Source organism: Argentina silus (assembly GCF_951799395.1).
Source record: "Argentina silus genome assembly, chromosome: 13".
NCBI classification, from domain to species: Eukaryota; Metazoa; Chordata; class Actinopteri; order Argentiniformes; family Argentinidae; genus Argentina; species Argentina silus.
The window spans coordinates 8,928,370-8,939,357 of record NC_139667.1 but is presented as its reverse complement, the minus strand read 5'-3'; the positions used below and the strand labels follow the sequence as shown (position 1 = coordinate 8,939,357).

The window sequence follows — 10,988 nt, the reverse complement described above, 5'->3', positions numbered from 1 at the left end:
ATGGATTTCACGCGGCTGGCCGTTGACGCGGGAGCGTTTATTAACCGCGCAGTTCAGGTAAAGTCAAATCGCCGAGACAGCGACATATGAATGATAGTGATTCATTCGATTTGTATTATGTTCATATTTATTCACATATAATTCATTCATATCGCCTCTCGTCCAAGTACACGTGGTGGTTCTCGATTATTTCGTAGTTTGGTATGTGCCATAAAACACAATAATGTCAATAATGTGCCTTGATGAATTCCAGTATACTGGAGAGACTCTGGGACAGGCAGAGAAGACTGAGTTGGACGGCCGGTTGGAGGATCTCCTTGCCCGAGCAGAATCCACCAAGATGTGGACAGATCAAATCATATCACAAACAGTGATTTTACTACAACCCAATCCTGGTGAGCCTCATATGAACCTGTTCAAATAGGCAACACACGTATCATTCCCATCTCGGTTCCTTGCAGCTCATCAGAATTATAGGCTACATTAGATTAGACAGCCCTCATTTAATGATGTTCCAAATTGTGTTACATCAGTCATAACTGATAAATGGAGGAAGGAAGGAAGGATGCATTTTCAAAGTATGAGAACAGGATCTTTTCTGTTCATCTCGCAGCTATATTAGACATAAGCATCCAATACACACACGCACGCACGCACGCACACACACACACACACATACACACACACACACACACACACACACACAGCTCCTGCAGACACCTCACCTCCCATGCACTAGACCACCCACAGCCATGGTGCTGTCTAAATGCTGGCATGCTTTCAATCACGGCCCTTTGTTCTGGAGTTGAAAATGTTCAACCCTGACCCATAGTCTTAGTTAACCTGTGACCTTCGATCCCCAGGAGCTCGTATAGAGGACCTGCTGTATGAGCGTCTAGATTGGAGCGCCCCCCCACGGCCACGCCCCCATGAGTTACTGGGAGAGGAAATGACCCAGGCAGGGCTGGAGATGGGCGCCAATACACCCTATGGTTAGTGTCTATATAACCTATACCCCCCCCCCCCATTCCTCTCCTAGCCTTCCTACACAGCCGTTAGAGACTGGAACGTGTGTGTGTGTGTGTGTGTGTGTGTGTGTGTGTGTGTGTGTGTGTGTGTGTGTGTGTGTGTGTGTGTGTGTGTATAGGGAGTGCACTGCTGAAAGTTGGAGAGGCGGAGAAGCAGATTGGGGGGGCAGAGAGGAAGTTCGCCCAGAGCACGGCCATCCACTTCCTGACTCCCCTTCGGACCTTCACAGAGGGAGACTACAGAGCCATACAAGTAACACACACACACACACACATATAGATCATTGACACACACACACACACACACACACAGGTCATTGACACAGACACACACACTCTCTCTGTCTCTCTCTGTCTCTCTCTCTCTCTCTGTGTGTGTAGGATGAGCGTAGGCTGCTGGTGAATAAGCGTCTGGACCTGGACATCTCTAAGACCAGACTGAGAAGGGCTCGCGAGGCCGACACAGAGGCTGCCGTGAGTAGCCATGACAACAATGCTTATGTCACTGGTAACATCACGGGTCCAATCTGTCCATCTAACTGCCCTGTTCTCTCTCTCTCTCTCTCTCTCTCTCTCTCTCTCAGAATCTGAATGCTAAGCCCTTGGGTGAGGAGTATGTGGCTCACGTCTCCTACATGTTCAGCTTCCTACGAGTCCGATGGCTAAAGGTCTGTGTCTTAGCCTGTCACTAACTCTAACTAAAAGCTACTTTGGCACACACACACTTACGCGCACACACACGCACACACGCACGCACACGCACACACAATCTAACCTATCAATGTGATGATGATTAGTTATCTCATTGGCTCACACTTTTGGCCTCTGTTTTCTGTTTGGCTCATCCACCTGTCTGTCATTCTATTCTATGCTGTCAGATGTGGGCTCAGGAAGTGGCTCAGGTGAGGGAGTGTTTTTTTGTTGTTTGTTTTTAGCCTCTTTGGGATGGTCAAGGCATGTGTTGTTTTGTGTGGTAATGTGCAGTGTAAGATTGTTGTGTTTTGTGACTTTGTGTGTGTTTGTGGCACTGACGATGTTCATGTGTGAGCTTGCAGGCAGAGATGGAGCTGAGGATCTCTCAGTGTGTGTTTGACCGGCAGGCAGAGATCACCAATCTGCTCCTGAAGGGAGTCAGTACCACTCATGTATGTATCAACGTGCGTGCGCACACACACACTCTCTCTCTCTCTCTCTCTCTCTCTCTCTGACTGATGTGAACAGACACTCTCTCTCTCTCTCTCTGACTGATGTGAACAGACACTCTCTCTCTCTTTCAGACTGATGTGAACACACTCTCTCTCTCTCGCTCTCTCTCTCTCAGACTGATGTGAACACACACTCCCTCTTTCTCTCTCTCTCTCTCTCTCTCAGACTGATGTGAACACACACTCTCTCTCTCTCTCTCTCTCTCTCTCTCAGACTGATGTGAACAGACACTCTCTCTCTCTCTCTTTCAGACTGATGTGAACACACTCTCTCTCTCTCTCTCTCTCTCAGACTGATGTGAACACACACTCCCTCTCTCTCTCTCTCTCTCTCTCTCAGACTGATGTGAACACACACTCCCTCTTTCTTGTCCATCTTGTGTGTGTTGCAGGACCACCACCATCGGATCCTGGGTGACTTTGTGGAGGCTCAGGCTTCCTACTACGCCCAGTGCTGTCAACATGCACAGGACCTGCAGAGACAGCTGGCCAGGTCTGTCTCCGCTCACAATGGAAACACGTCAATCGTGTGTGTGTGTGTGTGTGTGTGTGTGTGTGTGTGTGTGTGTGTGTGTGTGTGTGTTTTGTTTTTCTTGTGGTGGGTTGTGTGAGTTAACCACTCTGTGTTGTCTCACTTTGTAGTGCTCCTCCTCTGCTGTGTGCCAATAACAACTGGCGGTTGGCAACCAATCAGGATACCGACCAGCCCTCCACCTCCAACCAGGCAACCAACCAGTCTGCAGGGACCAACCCGCCCCCGACAGCCAACCAACCCGTAGGAACTAATGAGCCCCCAGCAACCAAGGAGCCCCCAGCAACCATCCAGGCTACTAAACAGCCCCCAGTCACCAACCAGGCAACCAAGGGGCCCTCTACCACCAACCAGGCAGCCAATCAGCCCCCGATAACCAACCAGTTACCCAACCAGCTGTAGCCTGGTTGTGACTCAGTCGTTGCCTGTGTGTTGGGGGGGCCTGTTGGAGACCCGCAGTGATCGGCACCAAGGCACAGTTCAAGAGAAGAGAACGGGTCTGCTTTTTTGCCAAAACATGTAAAATACAATCTAACTTTATATATAGCACATTTTGTACATAAATGCAATGCATTGCAGTTCACAAAAATATTTAAAAAAAACATGTTAGCTGTGTGAACTCAGGAGGACCCATCTGACTGGACCATGTGACTGGAGGTTTGAGCCCATTTTCCCTTAAGTGTATACTTGTGTACTTAAATTTGTGTAGGGGGAGTGGACAAGTGTACACTTCAGTGAAAAGGACGGAGAATTGGGACGCACTGCCAACAACAGATTGTGATGCATTGTGGGAGGATGTTATCAACCAATCAGTCATTAGAATTGTTGTGTGATGAGGACAGACTGAAAGAGTAAGACTCACTGATGACTGTGCTAAAGATGAATTTGATGTTGAGGTCCATCCCGTTCTCTCATTCGTATGTGGTTGAGTTGCTCTGTCTGTCTGTTGTGAAAATGATACGGTTGTGGTAGGAAAAAAAATAATAATGTGATCATGTTTTTAAACAGTATCACATTGTCAACCATAATAGACATATTCTGTGTTGTCTGAAAAGAAAGTGTTATTCTGTGGTATCAGAGTTATTGACATTGTTGTTATGGTCTGTAATAATAATTGTCTCCTGTTGGCAGTCTCTGTGTTGCTGCGTCTCCCGGGGGGGGAGACTAAAGCACAGAGAGAGAGAGAGAGAGAGAGAGAGAGAGCGAGAGTGATATATGTGTCTGTCTGCAAGTCACATTGTCTGTAGTGTCTATTGATGAAACCAAATGTTGAAATACTTTACTGGACATTCCCAGCAGCCCAGCCATTCATTTACCCTGTCAAACTGTGTGCCAACGTTCGTGCGTGTGTACTGTACATGTACCCCCCCTACAGCTGTATGACCTTTCAGTTTAACAGCTTCCCCAAGCCACTGGCAGTGACTGACATACTGCAGGGAAACAGACCTGTGCGTGTGCGTGCGTGCGTACGTGTGTTTGTGAGAGAGAGAGAGAGAGAGAGAGAGACCCCCCCTCACCCCTCTGCAGGCTGAGGTCATTTTCCATCCAGCAACATGGCGTCAGTGGGACCAAGGAGGGGGGAGGTGGCAGGCAGACTGGGGCACCAAGCTGAACAGGGTCTTAAACATGTTCCATGGTGTTAAACGTCACCTCACACTCACTCTCTCACACACACACTCACGGCTCACTCATGGTTATAGTGTTTTACCCCACACGTTCTCTGATCAAGCCTCTCACTCATGGTTATAGTGTTTTACCCCACACGTTCTCTGATCAACCCTCTCACTCGCCCCTCAACTTTCCCCTCTCTACACACACACACACACACACACATCCACCCCTACATATACATATACCCCTTCCCCCAATACCCAGATAAGACCGGATTGTGTAACTATTTCCATGTCCAGATGTTGTTAATTTTCTCAGTGAAGGCAGCTCTGCTGTGGGTCTAATGTTGGGACCCAGGACGGAAACACACTGTTACCACTGAGTTACTGGGGTAACTCATGTTAACGCATGCATACATGCGTTTGGGCAATTACAGTCTTAATTACTTTGTGTGTGCGCCTGCGTGTATGAACATTGTACACCCATGTATGTTCTGATTGCTGTATGTTGCTCAGGTTTGACATCCTACTACTCTAATGTGATGATGATATGTGCTTTGAGAAAACGTCAACGTGACGCTTGATGGTGAGGTCATAATAATGTGTCCTCACAGTGCTGGTGAGTAAATAAAAACATAAACTTGGAAGTCATAAACAAGTTGAGGCTTCACTTGATATTCATTCAAGTTATCTTTTTCACATACAAAGAAGACATCTCTGTATTCTCTCATTATGACATTTTGCAGCCCACACATAGATTTATTGGAATATTCTTGAGGTTGTACTCCTGACTGGTCTTCTGCCGAGCATAGTGTTATTATATAGAATAACTCAATCTCAGTGTATCCCCAAAGCCCCTTCACACACTGATAACCGTATGGTTTAACTTGGCGTGTTCCTGTGACAGTAGTCCAGTGATACTCTATTCTCATTTATAATTATATTAAACTGATAATGACATAATTGGCTAAGATGGTGAAGCATGACTGTTACTGGAACATTTAATCACACACACACACACACGGCTCATACTCACCCACACTGTAGACTGCTCTGTGTGTGTGTGTGTGTGTGTGTGTGTGGCTGTGTGTGTGTGTCTGTGTCTGTGTCTGTGTATGTGTGTGTACCTGATTCCTGAACCTATCCACCCAGTCAGAATCCAATCTAGCTGTTCTGACAGATTAGAATAATCGGAATTAGAATCAGTTACTGACATTTATCCAGTTACAACTGGTCCATCAACTGTTTTAGCTGAGTTGCTGTCTCCCAGCCAGACAGGAAGAGAACACTCCTCAATCCCTCTACGGCTGTCTGTTAGTTTCCCTATCATACAGCAATGTACCCTGTCATATTTGTTTTCCTGCGACATTCCCTCTTATATTTAGGATTTTCCATATCTATGGAATGCTGTTGGGTTCTGAGGTGTGTGTGTGTGTGTGTGTGTGTGTGTGTGTGTGTGTGTGTGTGTGTGTGTGTGTGTGTGTGTGTGTTTGTGATGAGATATGGATGGGTTTCCTAGTATGTGTTCCAGGAAGGGGAGTTAGGGGAGACAGGAGGGCATAGCTGAGTGAATCATAATGTTTGGAAATAATAATGGCATCTCTGGGGTCTTTGGCTCAATCCTCTACCAGGTGGGATACCAGCAGTAGCAACCCACTCCATCTGTGTGTGTGTGTGTGTGTGTGTGTGTGTGTGTGTGTGTGTGTGTGTGTGTGTGTGTGTTTCAAACTGGACTGTACATTGTACTGTAGGCTACTATAACCTACTACATTGGACTATCTGCTATACTGTACTCAATACATTTCTCCCAGAATTTCCTGCCCTTCATTTCCTGAGGGAACACCCCAGTAAAAACAACACCACCATCACCACCCTCATTAACTGCCCAACAAGAGCTGAAGTCATTGTACTATTGTTAGCATGTGTTTTACTTGCCAATAAAGTTCTATTGTTTTAAATGTGTTGTCTTTTTTATTTTTAGCTCTCTGAGTCTACACTTCCTATTTTTCCCTTGCTTTCTGTTCCTTACCCTCCATCCCTCTCTCTGTGTCTCGCCTTCTGTCACTCTCCCTCCGTCTCTCACAGAAGTGTTCGGGCCCAGACAAAGGTGTGGTCTTCAGGTGGGGGTGTTAAATGTGTTCAGGTTAGAGTTTAACCTGACTGAAAAGCTATTGAACTTAATTGTTTCATCATGAGTGAATAGTGTTTGTTGTGTTCTTGCACAAAATACTCTTCTCTGTTGTTCCCTCTCTCACTCCTCATCCCTCTTCATCTCTCTCTCCCTCATATCTGCACAAACACAGTCAAGTCATGCACACCAAGCAGAGAATGTCCTGTATTTCGCAAGAATGATGTGATGCATTTCGCAAGAATGATGTGACAAAGTATTTCATATAAATTATGTGACTAAATATTTAGCAAGGGTTAAAGAGCATCTAGAGTCTGGTGATAAATCTGGTTCCTGATGTTATGGAGCGTTGTGACCCACAGCCAGTTGTTATTGGAGCACAGCAGAGTGGGAGTGCTACAAAGTGAGACAGCAAAGAGTGGTTACCACACACACGCGCGCGCACACACACACACACACACACACACACACACACACACACACACACACACACACACACATACACATACACATACACATACACATACACACACACACACTGTCAATCACTACTCTATTGACATCATCACCAACATTCTGATTTGCCCCCCAAATCTCTCTCTTTCTTTCTCTCTTTCTCTCTCTCTCTCTCTCTCTCTCTCCCTCTCTGCAGGTGCTCTCTTTTCCATCTGTAAAACTGCCATCATCTCAGACCCACCCTGCAGATGTACCCTGCTCTCCCCCTCCCCCTCCACAGACAGACAGACAGACAGGGACAGAAACAGGGACAGAGGGAGGCAGGGAGGGAGGGAGGTAGCTGAATCCAGGGGTCTGTAAATGGCCTTGACATAATCGACTGACAGACAAATATATGTGGAAAACATTCGATGTCGATTGAAACTTCCTGCCACCACAGTAAATGCTGTATGTTTCCTGTCTGAGTGTGCGTGTGTGTGTGTGTGTGTGTGTGTGTGTGTGTGTGTTGTCTGCTCTATGTTTCCAGGGCTTGAAGCTGTCATGTTCTCATGTTCAGGGGGACTCCCATTACACCTCCCTCCCTCTCCCCTGTAGGAATTCACTTTTTCACTCTAAATAAAGAATGTGAGACTGACATCAGTGTTTTCATAAATTGGGATAAATCAAATGAATCATTTATTATTGTTCATTCAATACTCAATTCAGTTCTAGTAAAAAACAATCGACAGAAAGAAAAACTTGCAAGGAGAGAGCAACAACATACCCCAGGTGAAATAGAATAGCTGTTCACTGGAAGCCACAGCTCCCAAAGACTCTCTGACGAATACTTGAACATTCATTTTATCCTGAAAAGACCTTCTAAAACATGCATGGAGAGGACAGATAACTAGTCCCGTGACACTTGTATTTCACCCTGGGGCCACCCAGCTCCCGACACACAAACTTTCTTCTACTTAACACATTACACAGCCAGTATTAGCTGTTCCTGATCATGAGGGACATAACTGTGATATGTGTTTAAAAACTTCTGTTACATACATTTTAAGGCATACTTGGTCACAACAAAGTGTAAGAAATAGTATAAATGCAAGTTCAATAAGAGGTCAAGACAGACATCCATTCACAGGACCAATTCCTGTGATTCAGATTCCTTCACCCCCTCTGCACTCTCCCCCACCCCTCCACACTCTCCCTCCCTCCTCCAACACCATCACCTTTCTCCTCCCCCTGCCCCCTCCCTGCCCCTGTCCCTTCCCCCATCAATACCCCCCCTTTTTTAGCTCGTAGTAGAAGTAGTCATGGTTTTGTTTAACATACTACCTTCTCCGAAGCATTACTCACCCAACCTCCCTCCTCCTCCCTCCTCCCTCCTCCTTCCTTCTCCCTCCTCCCCCTGTTCCCCTCTTCCTCTGTGTGGGGGTTATAACAGTCAGCCCAAACAGCCCAGGGCATAGTTTAGTGACTGACAGAGAGACGAGAAAGAGGGAAAGAGAAAGAGAGGGAGAGCGAGAGAGAGAGAGAGAGAGAGAGAGAGAGAGGTGAGAGAGAAAAATAGTAGAGTGTGTGTACAAGACAGCGAGGAGAATTAGTCCCACTGGATACATTTTTTCAACATACATAGTTGCACACACATACACACTCCAGAACAGCAATAATGTGTGTGTGCTTGGTCTGGCGGGTGATGTATGTTCTCTGTTGGGTGTGTGTATCGGTGTGTGTGGATGAGGAACAGTATGAGGTGAACTATACTGACAACTACGACAACGAGATCACACAGGACAAACAAGAAGGTAAGTGTGAGTCTCTGTTACACTCCTTTACTTGCCTCCCCCCTGTTCCTCTCTCTCTCTCTTCCTTACTCCTTTACCTGCTCCTCTGTTCCCCCTCTCTCTTTACTCTTTACCTGCTCCCCTGTTCCTCTATCAGCGGCATGAACTTACTGTGTGTTGAGTAGAAGTCTGTGTGTGTGTGTGTGTGTGTGTGTGTGTGTGTGTGTGTGTGTGTGTGTGTGTGTGTGTGTGTGTGTGTGTGTGTGCAGCTGCCATGGCCCTTCATCCCTTGCTCTGTGGGTTTTGTGATGAGAAATGTTTCATATTTTTGTTCATTTCATGATTATACATTTCATGTATTGACCATGTACTTCATCCAAGCTGTGTCTGGTTTGAATGAAGTACAAAACCACCATTCATTTATTTACCTTTCATTTTACCAGATAAGTGCATAGAGAGAACACACTTTGTCCGTCCATTTATGTTGATTAGCTGTGCTTATGTTTATGTGGGAGTTGCTTCAGCCTCCATCAGCACTGGTTCTCAGTGTGATTTCTGGTTCTTTTTCTTTTTTTTTGTGATTAATAAACTTTTTATTATTATTGAATGATTGACAATACAGGATGTTCTACCCATAAAATAATACATAAGAGCATCCCCTCTAGTTCTCTCTCTCTCTCTCTCTCTAGGGGAGTCCCCAGTGACGCCATGCCAGGCTGCAGAGCTCTCTCGCTGGGATAAGCTGTTTGTGTCCATGGAGGACTCCCAAATGAGACAGAGCATGCTGCTGGAGGCCATGGGGGAATGTTGTGGTGGTATGGCCTCCCTCAGGGCCCAGGTGGAACGGGTCTCTGGGGCCTGCCAGCAGTGTGTACCTGTACCCGCTCTGGAGTCACTGTGCCTGGGACGGGTGGAGCAGGCGAGCCTCAGGCTGCAGAGAGGCCTGGTGGAGCTGGGAGAGGAGGGAGCGGAGAGAGAGAGGAGGATCAACGCCATGCTGCAGCAGCTCCTAAAGAGCAGCCAAGAGCAGAGTACCAGGCTCGCCAGACTGGAGGAAGTGGCGCAGAGAGGGGAGGGTGCAGTGCCAATGGGGGCAGAGCATGGCGGAACGGGGCCTAGTTTAGGGGCGGGGCTTAGCGAGACTGGACCAATAGGGGCAAGGCCTGGAAGTTTAGGGGTGGGACTGGGTTTGGACGTGAAGCCGCTCCCGTCGTCGAGCCTGAAGGAACAGGAAGTGACGTTGTCGTCGGACGGAGGGAAGCTGGAGAGAGCCCTGGTTGTCGTAGCAACGGAGCTGCAGAGGGTGCAGGCGCAGCTGAGCCGACTCACGGAGCGAGGGATGACCGAGGGAGGAAGAAAGAGAAGGAGGAGAGAGGCTGAAGGGGGAGAGAGATGAAGGGATGGGTGTGAGGAGGGGGAGTTGGAGTTATGACAAATAAGAGATATTCAACTCTATCTCATGGATGTATTTGTACTGAATTGAAGTCATCTCTCATGAAATACAGCACATTAACTAAAATATCACTTTTTTTACATTGTCAGTAAGAGTTTGAAAACTGGCAACCAAAGACTGTACTGTATAGGACACATTTTTATATTGTTTTTGGATTCTGTACAATGACAGTGAATAACATAAACACTGTAAATGTCAATGGTTTAGTTGAAGAATAAAGGCTTGTTAAAGGTGTTAATCGTGTCACAGAAAGAGTTCCTCCCTCTTCCCACATCTCCACCTCTAGTAAAGAGGGTTTGGCAGTGAGTGGAGAATTCTACAGCCCTCTTTCTTTAGGGAAATGAACTGTATGTGTGTGTGTGTGTGTGTGTGTGTGTGTGTGTGTCTGTGTGTGTGTCTGTGCCTGTGTGTGTGTGTGTGTGTGTGTGTGTGTGTGTGTGTGTGTGTGTGTGTGTGTGTCTGTGTGTGAGTGTGTTAGTGTTTGTGTGGTTGTGTGTGTGTGTGTTTTAATGCCTTTCTACAGTATGTAGAGATGTGATCACTGAGGTTATGGCCAATAGCAGGAGTGTCTCAGACTCTGTTCACACTGTAGCTTTAATAAGCCACAGGCCTCTCCCTCTCATTAGTGGCTTACAAACTGTATTTATGCACCGGCTGTGACTTATGCAGCTGTGTGTGTGTGTGTGTGTGTGTGTGTGTGTGTGTGTGTGAGTGTGTGTGTGTGTGTGTGTGTGTGTGTGTGTGTGTGTGTGTGTGAGTGTGTGTATGTTTATGACTTATGAAGCTTCGCCAGACTCATTACTGCAC

At 46.7% G+C, this 10,988-nt stretch overlaps 1 protein-coding gene across 2 annotated transcripts; it reads left to right on the top strand.

Annotated features, from left to right (window-relative positions):
* On the top strand, positions 1-4,957 carry LOC310813729 (endophilin-B1-like; the record flags this gene model as incomplete). 2 transcript variants are annotated; one of them, XM_083682825.1, is made up of 10 exons in its annotated part: positions 1-57; positions 254-395; positions 864-992; positions 1,148-1,281; positions 1,410-1,502; positions 1,613-1,696; positions 1,907-1,930; positions 2,084-2,173; positions 2,626-2,726; positions 2,876-4,957. In XM_083682825.1, 10 exons carry the CDS (start codon positions 1-3, stop codon positions 3,165-3,167), a joined length of 1,146 nt encoding a protein of 381 aa, XP_083538951.1. In that variant the 3' UTR covers positions 3,168-4,957. The 2 variants fall into 2 exon arrangements, with proteins under 2 accessions (XP_083538951.1, XP_083538952.1); XM_083682826.1 differs by lacking the exon at positions 1,907-1,930.
* Between the last annotated feature and the right edge of the window lie 6,031 nt (positions 4,958-10,988).